Source organism: Fukomys damarensis, unplaced genomic scaffold (assembly GCF_012274545.1).
Source record: "Fukomys damarensis isolate Sample0158 unplaced genomic scaffold, DMR_v1.0_HiC HiC_scaffold_37, whole genome shotgun sequence".
NCBI lineage: Eukaryota > Metazoa > Chordata > Mammalia > Rodentia > Bathyergidae > Fukomys > Fukomys damarensis.
Genome location: NW_022900949.1, coordinates 30,951,104 through 30,966,614, shown reverse-complemented (window position 1 = coordinate 30,966,614; position 15,511 = coordinate 30,951,104). Strand labels below are relative to the sequence as shown.

At 50.1% G+C, this 15,511-nt stretch overlaps 1 protein-coding gene across 9 annotated transcripts in view; it reads left to right on the top strand.

Annotated features, from left to right (window-relative positions):
• Positions 1–15,511, top strand: part of LOC104871869 (complex I assembly factor ACAD9, mitochondrial) — a 37,706-nt gene that overhangs the window by 890 nt on the left and 21,305 nt on the right. For 7 of the 9 annotated variants that reach the window (XR_782983.2, XR_782981.2, XR_782982.2 and 4 more), the window contains exons 2-13: positions 2,144–2,237; positions 4,218–4,319; positions 6,030–6,136; positions 7,016–7,116; positions 7,900–7,978; positions 8,067–8,241; positions 10,274–10,347; positions 13,010–13,085; positions 13,952–14,022; positions 14,259–14,378; positions 14,482–14,610; positions 15,125–15,204. Coding sequence is in view for 5 of the 9 variants with exons in the window: in XM_033759562.1 (XP_033615453.1) it covers positions 2,144–2,237; positions 4,218–4,319; positions 6,030–6,136; positions 7,016–7,116; positions 7,900–7,978; positions 8,067–8,241; positions 10,274–10,347; positions 13,010–13,085; positions 13,952–14,022; positions 14,259–14,378; positions 14,482–14,610; positions 15,125–15,204 (1,208 nt within the window). In the remaining 4 variants the exon portion in view is untranslated. The other 2 variants (XM_010637979.3, XM_010637981.3) reach the window with 2 other exon arrangements.

The following is a 15,511-nucleotide window of genomic DNA, read 5'->3' as shown; positions in this document are numbered from 1 at the left end:
TTTCCCGGTTTTTTGAGACAGGGTTTCACTATGTAGTTGAGATTGACCTGGAACACACTATGTAGTCCAGGCTGTTCTCGAACTCATAGTGATCCTCCTGCCTCAGCCTTCCAAGTGCTGGGATTACAGGCCTGCCACCACGCCTGGCCTGGAACTCACCTTTTAAAAGTCCGGGGACTTGGATTTTACCTTAGCTTTGTGTCTTTGAACTTCGTTTCTTCCAGCCTTAAAATGGAGCTAGTAATGTTACCAGGGTGAGATACACAGTGCGTGGAAGTTCTGCATTGTGCAGCCAGACTGTGCTGGCTTCAACATTTACTAGTTATGTAACCTTGTTTTAGTTCTTTCACTTCTCTGCCTCAGTGATTTATTGTAAAATAGGAGTAAGCACGGGGCTTGGCTCACCCCTTAGAGGTACCATCCTTCGAGCCTGGCCAGAATAGGGTCTGATCCTGATGGTGGAAGCAGTCACTTCCTGCCTTTACTTTAAAACAGTTCTCTCGTTGTCAGGTCAGACCCTTAAGCAGAATTACTGATGCCAAAGCTGAGACTAAGACTGAGAGTGATTTGTCATGTTAGAAAATGTAGAAGTAAGACTTTGAGGTGCAGGAAACCTCAGCTTGTAGGTGCCTTGTTCAGAGGCCTCAGGCCTCCAAGCAGTATGTTGAAGAAAGAATTCAAATCTCTTGTACCCCTTCCAGTCTCTGAGCCCCTGGCCTCACCTTCCTGTCCCTCACTGGCCACTGTTGGCCTTGTTTCATTCTCTGAGGACATCCGTACAGTCAGATGAGAACTGCCACTTTCACTCCCCACCCCTCCTCAGTTACTTGTCCTTTGCTGTGTGCCTGTGTCGTCTCCATTCTTCTATTACAATAGATGAACTGTCTACTCCTGCTGAAGGCTTACCTGATCATTAGACTTCAGCCTTCTCACCTACTCAAGGGTAATTCTCTTCCTTTCTCATTTATATCAGTTGTTCCTTCTGTTGAATCTTAAACCTGTGCCATTCAGGCTTTGTCCCTGCCAGTAATGAGTCAGTAGTGACCTCCATGTGGTCCAATGTAAGGGTCCTCCTCCTACTTGACCCATCAGTGGCATCTGATGCAGACCAACAGTCTCCCTTCTTGGATACACTTTAGTCACCTAACTCCTGAAAAATCACTATCCTCAGTCTCCTTTCTTGGTTCCTTCTGGGCTCCTTGACCTATCGAAGTTCACCAGTGTTTCTCACTAGCCCCATTGGAATGGAAGTTTTCCAAGGCTAGTCTGTAGACTTCGCTTTTCATTGACACTGTCCCCTTGATGACCTAGTTCAGTGTCCTGGCTTTAAATAACATCTATATCCTGATGACTCAGATTTTTTTCTCCAGTGGAGATTTCTTCCCTCAACTCTAGATTCTTTTTATTTCTCCCTTTCTCGTCAGGAGCTCTGCTTAGATGTCTGATAGGCATCTCTAAATATCATATCTGGAAAGTTTTCCTGATCCCTACCCAGTCCTGCTTGTCCCCCAGCCTTTGTAATAGATAATGGTGACTGGATTTCCACTGATTCAGCTTAGTCTTCTGGAGGGACCTTTGATTCCTTTTATTCTCATAGTTCACATCTAATTCTACAGTGACTCCTTTATTTTCTATGTTCAGGTTCTATTCAGAATCCAACTACTTAGGTACCTTCACAGTGACTACTCTGGACCACCCTCTTCCATGATTCTCATGATGACCTTGAGTCAAGTGTATATATTATAAGTGAGAAAATAGAGACTCAGAGAGGTGATGGGCTTTGTCGATGGCCCCACAGTTAGTAAGGCAGGACACAAGACTAAATGCAGGGCACCTAAATGTGAGTCCCAGGCTCCTTGTCTGTGGGAAAGTCCTCATCACTTGCTACTGATAAGAAAGCTGATGAAAATTGGGATCGACCCGTCTGTGCTGAGAGGAAGATGGACATAGGAAGGGGCATCTTACAACCAATTTTTGTATCTGAAGCCCCTTGTAAAGTTTGTTTTGTGCATCTTTCTGCTTTTTGTTGTGCCCTTCTGGCCAGGTATGGAATCCAGCACATCTTTTTCCTTCCTTTGGACTAATATTACCATATTGTAAGTTGTTTAAAATTTAGTTTTTAGCAAATGTTTATTATTTTTAGAAGGGAGTTTTCCCATTTCCAGAGGTGAGCCAAGATGAGCTTAATGAAATCAATCAGTTTGTGGGACCTGTGGAAAGATTCTTCGCTGAAGAGGGTACGTATAGTTTCCTGTATCATTGCCCATTTCCATGGTAAGAGTGGTTGTGTTGGCATTTGTATAAGAAGCAGGGCACAGAGGAAGCCTTCTTTAGTGTTACTAATGAGGCCAAAATAGTTGACATTCATACTATCTTGCCTCAGGGATCCTCACAGTTGCCCTTAATGAAAAGTTATCTAGTTCAATCATCTGTGGTGAAGGACCACTTGAGACATTTCCAAACTGCTGCAGACTAGCACTTATATAAAATACAACAAAAGTGAGTAACCACAGTAATATATGGTGGAAGCCAAGGTGTGCACAGTCCGAGCCCATGGCTCAGTGTTGGTGAGTGTGATGTGTGTGTATGTGTGTTTGAGACAGGGTCTTGCTATATAGTTCAGGCTGGCTGTAAACTCACTATGTAGCCCAGGCAATCCTCCTGCCTCAGCCTGCCAAGTGCTGAGATTGCAGGCGTGAGCCACCACATGTCCTGAGCATTTTATGAACCAGCCACGAGCCTCAGGGCAGTGGGCCATACCTTAATAGGGGCTGAGGTCCCTTGCAGGAAGGCCCTCAGGTAAGATTAGCAGCAGCCCTTCCTCAACACTGAGGTTTCCATGTATCATTTGTTGGTGGGTGTTATCTGCTAGTTTTTTTCCTGTTAAGAATTAAAACTGAGAAATAAAATGTTGTGTATTACTTTAAACAAAATGATGTAAACCTGTTTTGTTAAAATATATATAAGTAAATGTATATGCACATGTACGTGTATGTATTTTTTTCTGTTTGCTTGTTTTTTGCTACTGGGGACTGAACCCAGAGTTTTTGCACTAAGCTACATCCCCAGCCCTTTTTAATTATTTTATTTTGAGATAGAATCTCTCCAAGTTGCTAAGTTTGCCTGGGCGGAGCTTGAACTTGTGATCTCTTGTTTTCCTTCTGGAGTGCTAGCATTATAGGCATGCACTAACATATCTTTGTGTGTGTGTGCGTGTGTGTGTGTGTGTGTGTGTGTGTGTGTGTGTTTTAACCAGGGATCAAACTTGGCACCTTGTGCTTGTGAGTCAGCAGCCGAACCACTGAGCTAAATCCCTGGCCATATCTTTGTATTTTTAACATGTCTTTATTTCCTTAGCCCCTTGTTCCTGTACTATTTGATTGTCAGGTCCCCTAAGCTTTATTGATTTATAAGTGATTGACAATAAATTGTACATGTTTAAGTTGTACCCTCAGGAACCATTAATACACCCAAGGTGATAAACATATACATTACCCCTAAAAGTTTCTTCCTCCCTCTTTGTCCTCAGGTAACCACTGATTTGCTTTTTCTTAGATTCTGTTGTTTTCTGGAATTTACTTAAATAGATTCATACATTATGTGTTCTTGTTTGGCTTTTTGGGGAACAATTTTGGGTTTCTTTCACATGGCCTACATCAGTTTTCCCTTTCTTTTTAGTGCTGAGCAGTATTATTCTTGTATGGCTATACCTAATGTTTGTCCACCTAGTAATTGGCATTTGGTCTTTGTGCACACTGTAGCTGCCTGCGTAGCTTGGCATTCTCCTGGGAGTTGTGTATTTCGTCTCTCATTTTGTAGAACATATTGGTAATATTTTGAGAAATCAGTGAGTAGCTGGGGATTTGGCTCAGTGGTTCTACCACCTGCCTCTCAAGTGCAAGGACCTGAGTTCTATCCCTGGTACCCTCCCCCCCAAATCAAGTGAGTATGGCTGTAGTAATCTACATCTCATCAATGTGTTGTTTGTTTGCATTTTACACATTGAAAGCACCTAAATGAGCAAATAGAACCTCACTGAGACTGAAAAAAATACAGTTCTTGCTGGGCTAATTACATGAAGTCAAACACATACAGATAATTTCCAGTTTTGAGAAATGCCTGGCACCAGAATGCTATACAAAAATGATCGTATTTCTGTAGTATTTGTTTTAGCATGGCTTCTGTTTTGCCTGCTTAAGATACTTTTTTCTTGTCAGTGGACTCTGGAAAAATTGACCGGGAGGGGAAAATCCCAGATGACACTTTGGCGAAGCTGAAGAGCCTGGGGCTTTTTGGGATGCAGGTCCCAGAAAAATATGGTAAGCCATGGAAATGGGCCTCACTGGTCTCCTCTCCAGAAGGCCCTGCTCTTATCCCTAAGAGGCTGCTGCTCAGGAAGGGCAACTTCCAGATGCACAACGCCTGCAGCCTGCAGAGAAGTGTGGCTCTGTAGCCTTTACCACCCTGCCAGCCCTCTTGGGGGCTGCCTCTGCCATGGCCAGCTGAGGGTCTGGAGGTGTGAACATTTCTGGCTGCTGTTGGTCCTCCTCAGAAGACAGACTGTTTGGGGTGATTCCCAGCTGCACCCTGATGTGGGTCTTGGTCAGCAAGCTGAGCTTTCCTTGCACTTCTGTCACCCTACCTGGTCTGGCTAAAGTAGGACTTCCTTTCTGTGTGTTTGAGGGCCTGGGGCTAGAGCTAGAGCTCGGGCAAGTCTGTAGAGTAAGTCCCTTCTGACACACAACCCAGAACTCGGTCAGGGAAAAAACTAAAGACCAATGAGCAGGTGCTTGCTTCCTACTGTGGTGCATGGATCAGGTGGAGTGTCTTTGTGTTCCTTACCATGTCTTCCTTGCTGTCCTGTTACATCCTCCTGTATTCCCAAGTGTGTGTGAGAGTTTGTCCTGTCTCTGCAGAGGACCTTACCTGCCGCATCAGGCTGCTGGCCCTGTGGGGCAGCGCAGTGTTCATGTCTGTGGCCGTGGACACCCTGTGTGTCCACATGAAACAGCTGGCGCCAGAGTGGGGACTCCTGACCTGCAGGGGCACTGTCGCTGTCACTGGTGGCTATGCTGAATGCTGAGGGTGAGAGGAGAAGGGAGGTGTGCAGTTGGGAAGGCTCTGCTCTGCTGTCAGCAGCTTAAAAGTAGCAACAAGGCAACAGGAGTCGCCTCAGAGTTAGGCCTGCACATTTTGGGGAGGCTTTTCAGGCCGGAGAATCCTGAAGCCTGGTGGAAGCCATGGTGCTGGAGTCCTGATGCCTGGGTACACCTGTCCCTGGGGCCACGTCTCCTTCATGCTCTTGGTTCTTCCTTGTCTGTGTCCCTGTGGGCTTGTTTCCCCCAGGATCCTCCCCACGTGCATGAGGGGAAAGCATCTAAGTTTTTGCAGAGAAAACTCAGGGTATGACAGGAGCAGCTGGACCCTTACCTGCATGGATGCTGCTGCAGTCTTTGTGCGTGGGGATGTTGCCCTCTGCCGGCAGGGCCTTTTAGAGAGGTGATCCTTACTGAAGGAGAGTCTTTGTTTGGTTTGTGGGTTTTTTGTTTTTGAGACAGTCTTGTTGTGTACTTCAGGCCTATATCAAACTTGCTGTGTAGCCCAGCCTGCCCTCAAACACAGTCCTTCCTCAGCCTCAAGTGTAGGGATTACAGACGTGCAAACCACAGCACGTTTGTTCCTCAGGGATCATTTGGTACTATCTAGGTATATTTGGTTGCCCCAAGTCTGCTAGGCACTAGGTAGTGGAGTGCAAGAGAAGTCTGCATCTGGCAGAGGGCACCCTTACTTTATGAAGTGGTTTGTTGTGTGTAGAGGTGTCTGTATGTTTGTATATGTTCATACAAAGTCTGAGAGGATGTACATAATGCTTTTTGTGAGTGATAGGATAATGGGCAATTTTTGTTTACTTTGCTTTTGTGGTTTTTTAAAAATGGTGATCTGGTACTGCATTATTAGTATGAAAGCAGGGCATTTGCTTTCTGGGAGGAGTTGGGCTGATGTACCTGGTGCTGCCCTGTCTCTCCTAGGTGGCCTGGGCCTCTCCAACACCATGAGCACTCGGCTGGGGGAGATTGTCAGCCTGGATGGATCCATTGCTGTGACCCTGGCGGCGCATCAGGCCCTTGGCCTCAAGGTCAATTGTCTGGGGTTTCTGTTGACAGCTGTCTGGAGAGGGTGGGAGGCGGGGGTCCTTATTTGTACCATGGGAATGGCTCAGGGTCTCGGAGGAGAGCAAGCCCACCTGCTTTTGCAGCCCTGCCCTCCACTAGACCCTCATGTGCAGTGGCCTTTGGCTCATGCTTTCCCTTGGCACTGAATCCCTTTCCTGTCCGCAGCATGTTTGACTCATCTTTCAAAGCCCAGGTGCGAGGCAGCTCTTCACGCCAGCCATCAGAGCTGTGCCCCTGCTCTGTGAACACAGCCTCCCGCTCCCCAGGCTCATCACACTGGGACAGAGTATGCAGTGCTTGGTGGCCTCTCATCAGGGCTACCTTTACTCAGTGTAGATTTCAGAGCCAGAAGAGCCCTGTGTATAGCCCTCCCCTCCCCCCAAGTGACACCAGCTGTTACCACAGACATTTGGCAACAAGGTGGGGGCCACTCTGACAGGGACCAGCACCTGCTCTTGTGGGGTGCGGTTCTAGTATTCCCGTATCTGCACACTCACCCCTCAGATCACCTGCCTGGGAGGGGCATCCCCAGCTTGTAGATCGCAGGGTGGGGGCTGAGAGAAAGTACAGTCCTGTCCAGGACCTCATGACCTGGCTGGAAGCTGGTTGATGAATGTGATAAACTTAAGTCCTGAGCTCTGTTGGCTGTACAGGCTGTGCCTGGTGGTGTGTGGCCCAGCCCCTGCAGTGCTTTGGCTCCCTGAATCCGGCAGCCCCAGGCTCCCGTTGTCTCCTCTTAAATGAAGTAAATGCTAGCCCTGAAGGGGGATGTCTCATGAGCACATCTCTGCTCTGTACCTCCCACCTTATATGAGATGTTAGTCTTTGTATGTTTCATTTAGGGGATCGTCTTGTTTGGCACAGAGGCGCAGAAGGCCAAATACCTGCCCAGGCTGGCTTCTGGGGAGCATGTCGCAGCCTTCTGCTTCTTGGAGCCCGCCAGGTCTGTCTCCCTCGGAATGTCATCTGCAGCATGTCTCCAGGACAGAGGGCTTGCCTGAGTAGAATGGTTGGCTTGTATCTCTCCCCTGCTTGAAATTTTCCTGTCAGTGTAAAGACCCTTCTTGCCAGCTCTGTGGTTGTAGCTGTCTGCCCAGGGAGACTTACAAATGTGCAAATGACCTAAGGGTGTCTGTCAGCCAGTGTCTGTGGCTTTCCACCCCTATGGAATTCAGGGATGTGATCAGGCTTTGGTTCACCTCGCAGAGCATGGGGGCTGGGAGCTGGGGCTTATTTCTAAGTTAGGAATGAAGGTTAGGAGTGGGGTGGTGTGATCAGCCCAGGGTCACAAAGCTGGATGGAGCAGGGTTGGGGGAGGACTTGGCTGTGGATGGCAAGTCTGTCACTGCCTACTCAGGTGGGGACCTGTAGTGGTCGCCTCCTGGACATCCAACTGTCTCCTCACAGCAGCTCCCTCAAGGAGCCCAGATTCTGCTGCAGTAGTCTAGACCTAATTTGTTACCATCTCTGTCTTTACCGCCTCTGTGTTGAAGCAGAGATGGCCAGATCCAGCCTGCCCCTGCTTGTGTCATGAATTACGCTGGAATGTGGCCACAGAGTCAAGGAGGACAGATATCCTCAACCTGGGAAAGCTGTGTGACTCTCTCTGTCTGACTGTATTTAAAAGCTTGCCAGCACCTGTATCTAATCGCCTCTCTTTCCAGGTTCCAGGTCTGTCCTTTATTCCTAACACTGTTCTCCCTCTACTGCATCTCTCTCGCTGCAGCAGGAACGATGCTGCCTCCATCCGGACAAGAGCCACACTGAGTGAAGATGAGACGCACTATGTCCTCAATGGCTCCAAGGTATGGCTGTGATGGGCCTCGGACTGAAGCTGGCAGGACGTTGATGGAGTCGAGCAGTGTCTCCAGGGCCCTTCTGCTCTCTGCTCAGGTCTGGATCACCAATGGGGGAATAGCTGAGATTTTCACCGTGCTTGCAAAGACCAAGGTGGTTGATTCCGATGGCTCTGAAAAGGACAGAATCACAGCGTTCATAGTAGAAAGAGACTTTGGTGGAGTCACTAATGGGAAACCAGGAGATAAGTTAGGCCTTCGCGGCTCCAACAGTAAGTTGTGTATGTTTGTGTGTGTGCATATACTCACTTGCATGTGGAACAGAGAGAGGGAGTGATCTTTTACTCTGTCACAATATCAAGGTAAAACGAGGTTAAAATCTTCTGGTTTCAATTCAGCATTGTAGCCAAACCCAGTCACCGGTGCCACCTGGACATCCCTGGCTATGCCCGGGAACTCCTGGAAATTAACTCATGCATTGAGCAGCCATGGGCTGTGCATCACCCAGGGTGTTGAACTTTGGTGACTCATAGGGGACCGAGGCCAGTAGAGCTGTCTGCCTCGGGGTAGGGCCTGGCACTGGACCTCACAGTGGCAGGACAGCAGGTGTCCTGGATCACTGTCCTGTGAAAGGCCCCCATCTTTGCTGCCTAGAATCTCTGTGTTCATTGTGTCCCCCTCCCCCTCCTACTGAGGCTGGGAGCATTGGGTTCACAGGATGCTCCACATGCAGGTGTCCTGTTCATTATCCTCAGTCTTAGTACTGCCCTGGGGTCTTCTCAACACTGTGCCCCTTGGGTCTCTCACTTCCAGTCTCGGTGTCCATCTTGGTGGGCACTTCATATGCCCTGGGCACCTTTAGTCCCACTTCTGCATGCCTTGTATATTTAGGGACTTTGCCTTCAGGGTGGGGATTTAGCACACTTTCACTTGGGTTGGAGGCGGAAGGGACAGAGGTCCTGAGCTCTGCCTTCTGTGGCTGTGAACAAGCTTGTGTGGTCCTCTGTACTGTATTTACTCGGCTGTAGGAAGAGGAGAGCCGTGTGCAGTGCATGATGTGCCTATGACAGCACCTCAGGACCAGCCACTGCTCTGAGTCTGACCACTGTGACCAGTGCTGCCCCTTGAGGTCTCCTCAGTGTGGTAGCTAAGGGAGGAGAGGCACTGAGGCCCGCTGCTTAGGAGGGGCCTGGCACGCTGTCAGGAGATGGTGCAGGGTCCAGGGATGTCCTCTTGGACGTCTGGCAGGTGGTGCCTGGATCCGTGCAGGGTCCCGAGCAAGAAGGTCAGAGGGCACAAGGTGAGACCAGAGGGTAAGTAAGGCAGGGCATCACTTACACCCTGCCTTTGGCCCTGGTTCTACTGCCAGAGACTACAGTGACTTTATTCTTTTCTGGCGTGGCTGCAGTACTTGTTGAATGATTAGCAGCCCCAGCCTGCTATGCCTGGTCTGGCTCCCGTTGAGCCCCAACCTTCCCTGTCCTGAACCTCTTTTCTCTGGTGCAGATGTCCAGCAGGTGCCATGTTTATGCAACAGAACATGAGAACACCCTTTGTTTCAGGAATACCATGGATGCTGCTGCACACCCCCCTGCCATCCCCAATGTGTCTCACGATTGGCTTTGCCTTTGGTGCACTGCTAACTATAGGGTTACTATCTGCTTGGCAGATAATAGAGCCAACTGCGCAAAGGCACTTTCTCACAGGCCTTCAGTGCTGGGCAGGCTGGGGATTGGCTCAGGTTGCCGTGGGTTTGCATTATCACTGGGGCATGTATACCCCAAGGCCTGTGCTCCCATGTGTCATCTGCTTCCTTGACCCAACCTGGATCGGGGCTGAGGAGAGGCAGGGCTGCCCTCCCGATGGGGTGCTGGTGGGGGAATCATGGTCACTGTCCCTGCAGACAGCATGGGGCGAGGTTTTATTAGAATTAGGAGCTGAGACCAAGAATCCTGTCCATCTGTGGCCTTCAGAAGTGCTTGTGCATGAACTTGAGTGCTCCGCCCTTTTTGTCCTTTAAACTTCTAGATGTTCCCTTCGTGGGTTGACCCTTAGTTCCCTTGTGCAGCTCTTACCCAGCCCTCTACCTCCAGCTGCATCATTATCCTCTGTGTACTTGCACTGTTGACATTGTGCAGTTTAGTAAGCCTCCTTGACCCAAATATGAGCTCCCCAAAGACCTTTGTGCCCCTCTCTACTGTCCACCCTGATGTTGGGTGAATGAGTGAATGAATGAATGATGTGCCTGTTCCAAGTGCAGAGTGGTTTGCATGATTAGATAGTCCTAACTTTTCTCTGTTTCAGTTTGTGAAGTCCATTTTGAAGACACCAGGGTGCCTGTTGTAAATGTCCTTGGAGAAATTGGAGGTGGCTTTAAGGTGAGTTGCCTGCCCAACCCCAAGTGAATGCTGTGCAGTCTTCCAAGTGGTTGCCAAGCCCCACTTGTCTAATTCGTTTCAGAGTTTAGACACCATCTGTGAAATGGCTGGGTCAGAGGCATTACCAGTTTTATATCCTTGAGCCATGTTGCCAAATGTCTGCAGGAAATGTGGACAGATTTGTGCTCTTTCCAGCAGTGTGGAAGAAAGCCCATTTTCATGGTACTAGGGTAGCCAGGCTTGGTAAGGCCGACTTGTAATCCTATCACTCTAGAAGGCTGAGGCAAGAGGATCACAAGTTTCAGCAAGCCTGAGCAATTTAGCATGACTCTGTCTCAAAATAAAAGAAGTTGGGCTCAGTAGTGCATGCCTATAATTCCAGCACTCAGGAGGCTGAGGCAGAAGGAATGCCAGGAGTTCGAGGACAGCCTGGGCTACACAGTGAGATCCTAATTCCAAAAAATAAAAAATAAAAAAAATAAAAAAATAAAAAGCTAAGATAACTCAATGCAAAGTACCTGCATTTAATCCCTAGTACCAACCCCCCACCCCCCGGCCAAAAAAGGGTGCCAGAATTGAACCCAGTGCCTTGTGCATGCAAGGGAAGGGCTCTACCGCTATGAAGTTACACCTCAAGCCCCAACACTGTATTTTTAAAAATGTTGTCATTGTGATTGATAAAGAATGACCATTGTTTCAATATGCAAATGAAAATTAATTTCTAAAATTCTTTGTTGTTCCCAGTGAGATTGCTGCCAGTTAGGCTAAGTACTAAAAAGAACAATACACTTGATTGAATCTCGAAATCTATACAGAGAAGAAGCCAGCATACTGAAAAGCTGCCTGCATACCTGTATTTCTTGCAGCACTGTTAGCAATAGTCAAGAAATGGAACCCTTTTCAGTGTCCATTAGATGAGTAAAGCAGTAGTGTCTGTATACCCAGTGGAGGAGTATTTTGTCATAAAAAAGAGAGCTATCGTTTGCAGGAAAGTGATTGGAACTAGCAGGCATTGTGTTAAGTGGAATCAGCTAGACCGAAAGACAATATCAGTTTTTTTCTCATATGTAGAAGCTAAAAAAAAACAAAAGACCACAAACACCTGAGAAAGAGGTGTGGATAGGGCCTGGGAAGGCAGCTGGGGAACAGGAAGTGGAGAGGCTGGAAGAGTGGGTGGGTATAAGCACAGTATGCCCCCGTGTGGAAGGTCGGTGAGCCCACCACTGTCTAATGAATGTGTTAATGACTGCAATGTTTAAAAGGCTGGTGAGGGCTGCTGAGGTCAGAGAAAGACTGAGCACAGGTCTAGGGTCCTTCAGATAGGGCTGTGCCAAGGACTGAGGCCCAGAGTCATCTGTTTTTCCTGCTTTTTTTTTTTCTTTTGAGTGGGATTAACAGTACTCTGAAGGGTCTGAGCTAGCTTTTGAAAGAGGGAGTGGGAATCCAGGCAGTATCCAGTTCCCCAGCACATGGAAGAGCCAGTACCATCTGTGTGCTAAGGAATGGGGAGTATGCACTCCAGGGAGGGTGCCCTTGGGGTCCTGGTTCTGGTGTGGGATTGCATCTCACACGGGCGTGATGCAACCAACCCTGAGGACTTGCTGGGTTTCCCCCAGTCTGCCTGAAAGATTCCCCCTTCTGGTTATTGCACAGTAAGCATGGATTCCAGTTCTGTGGCATGCTTTATTAATCCACATCACATCCAGCTAGGCCTTCTGGGAAAAGCAGAAGTGCAGTTGAAGTCAAGTCTTCTGGCTGCCTTCCTGTCCTGGCCCAGCCCTGCCTGTGGGGCTTGAAGGTGCCAGACCCAGCATTCAGAAGTGCCCTGTCTGGGGAACTCCTCATACCTGCCTGAGGTCTGGCTCTGTGTGTTCTCTGGGGAGTCTTGGCTGCCTGATTCTCCTCTTCACGCGGAGTCGCCCCGCCCCCGAGCTGTGGGACTGTTAACACACTGGCAACCTGCAAGTCACTGGCGTTTTGCACCTGTGCCCTCTGTGGTGGGACAGGGCAGCCTCCAGGACCCCTGACACCCTTGTTGGGTGTACATCCTTGGGCATCTGCATTAGGTCAGAAGAAAGGTAGGGAAAGAACAGTTGCTGCACCTGACTCAGGTGTTGGGCAGATGCTGGTGGTGGGGCCTTGGGGAGTTTCATCCCCACTGAGCCTGGGGTTCTTCCTGAGTCTGGTTTCAGAGCCCAAGGCCCTGCCAGGAGCCTCTACACAGTCTGCTCGGCTGGCAGTGTGTATTGGTCAGTCCACGTTTCTGCTCCCTTCCCTGGGGATAGCTAGTGTCTTTGGGATGGTGTCAGTGGCCTGTGTGGTGGCTGGAGCCGCAGCAGGATGTACCACCTGCTTGTGGAGGGTTAAGCTTTCTCCTGTCGGGGTTCTCTAAACTCTTCTTTAGTTTTCTTTCTTTCTGTCTGTCTTCCTTCCCTCCCTCCCTCCCTCCTTCCCTCCCTCCTTCCCTCCTTCCTTTCTTCCTTGTACCAGGGGTCGAACTCAGTACCTTGTGCTTTTGAGGCAGGCAGCAGCACCACTGAGTTAAATCCCAGGGGCCCTCTTCCTTAGTATTCAGAAAACTTTTTTTGGGAAAATACAAATGTGGTAGGGTGCATCCTCTCTGGCTCCATTAGTATCCCTGGGTTTTCCTGCCATCCTGCAGGTAGCCGTGGACGTCCTCAACAGTGGGCGGTTCAGCCTAGGCAGTGTTGTGGCCGGGATGCTCAGGAGACTGATTGGTAGGTAAGTCGGGCCCATTGCAGTGTTGTCCCATCTTCCGGCATGCTCTTGCGGCCAGGTGGCTCTGTCTTTCCCTTCAGTGGGCACAAAGAAGGGAGGAGGAGGCTGGGTGCCGGGGTCTCATTCTGTGGCCACTTCAAGCCCCAGCTTAGGGTGCCTGTTTGCTCACTACTGAGTGTACAAGCTTCCTGGGTGCACAGGCCAGCCTGTCCCCAGCAGGAGGCAGAACCCCTGAGGAGATCCCACAACCAGAAACAGGCAGATGCTGGACCCGTCCTAGGGACATGGGACTGGGTCACAAGTGTAGAAGCATTTGGAGACGGAGTTCCAGTGGGGATGGGGGTGTTGGTGCCTGGGAGGCGACTGCTGTGTCGTGTGGTGTTGAGAACTCATCCCCATGCACAGCCATATGCCAAGGCCCAAGCCTGAGTTGCAGCAGGGCTGCCCCCTCCTGCTGTAGCCCTGAGCACTTGTGATGGGATTGTCTGTGTGCCTGGCTGCGACCCTCTGCCTGGCTTCATATGAGGTGCCTTGTGCTCTCTGTTTAATGGTATCTTTGCAGTGACCCTGGTGAGGTGGGCATTATTGTCAGGGAGTGGAGCTCTTAGCTTGGGCCTATACTGATAAGAACTGGGTGAGGTTCAGATCTGGGTGTACAGTCCTTCCCGCCACTGCCTGCAGGTCTCCAGTGAGCACATGCCGTGCTGTATCCATGGGTGCTAAAGTGGTGGCTCGAGCTTTTGAGGCATTCGGTGTCAGCACGTGGTGGTCGGGTGTTTGAAGGGTGGTAGTGTTGGAGTTAGGAAATCACTTTTGGATAGGCAGGAAGTTTTCTGTTCTTTGTAACAACTCTGCTCTTCTTCAGAACTGACTGCTGAGTATGCCTGTGAGAGGAAGCAGTTCACTAGGAAGCTCAGTGAATTTGGGTTAATTCAGGTACTGAGGCTGGGTTTTCCTTGTGTGGTTGGGAAACGTGCATGGTGACTGTCTCTGTCCTGGTCTTCCATGCAGTGGTTTGGAAGAAGACTCAGTGAGGCCCCAGTGGACAGGAAATCCTTTCATGAAGGCTGGGTTTGATTTTCCTGGGCTCAGTTGCTTCTCTCCTGGATGGCAGACCTAGGTCTTAGCACAGGCACATTGCTTCTTGCTTCTGTTTTCCCTGAATGCTGCAGGAGAAGTTTGCACTGATGGCTCAGAAGGCATACGCAATAGAGAGCATGTCCTACCTCACTGCAGGGATGCTGGACCACCCGGAGTGTCCGGACTGCTCCATTGAGACAGCCATGGTGAAGGTAATCCTGGTGCTACCAGAGCTGCTGCTAGAGGGGATGCAAGCAGATCATGGAAGGGACTGTGTGGTGAACCCCTCGTACTGACTTTGCCTGTTCTTGGTAGGTGTTCAGCTCTGAGGGTGCCTGGCAGTGCGTGAGTGAGGCACTGCAGATCTTGGGGGGTTTGGGCTACATAAAGGACCACCCCCACGAGCGCATGCTTCGTGATGCCCGTGCGCTGCTCTTCTTGGAGGTGAGTGACCTGCAGCCATCCATGTGCCTCTGTTCCCTGAGCTGATGCCCCACCTTCCCTCCTTGCCTCGGTCTGGGAGTGCTGTGCAGGGCTGTCTCCAGGTGGGCTGCCTTCTCGCTGGGTCCCCTTAACCATCATACCCTGCTCTGCACAGGGAGATCTTGCCTTCTGGAGATGCCAGGCAGCTGGGTCAGGCTGCTCTCTAGAGGACCATTTCTGGTGTGCCTCCCACTCCTGGCGTCCTGCTGGGGTCTTTGTGAAGCCTGTCCGTTTTGAGGAGGAGTTGAGCTAAGAAAAAGGAGTGCCCCATGCAAAGCTAGCCATGAGTGGTGGCAGGTCCGGGTGGGAGGCTAGGTCACCTCCCTACCTGTGTGTATTCCCCTGGTCACAGCCCTGACTCGAGTGCTTCTGAAGTATGGCTCCGTCCATGAGCAGGCCATGGCCTTTGCTGTCATCTGGCACTGCTGGGGTTGTACAGAGGGGTAGCCTTTGACCTCTGTACTGCTGGCCACAGGGAACCAATGAAATCCTACGGATGTTCATCGCTCTCACGGGCCTGCAGCATGCCGGGAGCATCCTGACCCCGAGGATCAAGTAGGTGCCATTCCTACTCTTCAGGCTTCATGCTAGGAGAGCTGAGAGGAAAGGTCTGCCTGCCCTGGGATGGGACAGAGTGGTGGGCCAGACAGATGTGGTCTTGCTGGGCTCCCTGGAAGCCTGGCTGCATGGGGTGGGGCCTGCGGGTTGTGGGAAGTCAGACTCGAGGTTGTCCCTCTCTGGCCTGTCCTTAGGGTCACATGGCTCCCATCTCTACTGGACTCCATCTTCCCCTCCCCCGGTAGCCCCTGCCTCTTACACTGTGTGGTCTGCACATGCGTGCTCACCCGAAGCCACCCTGAGA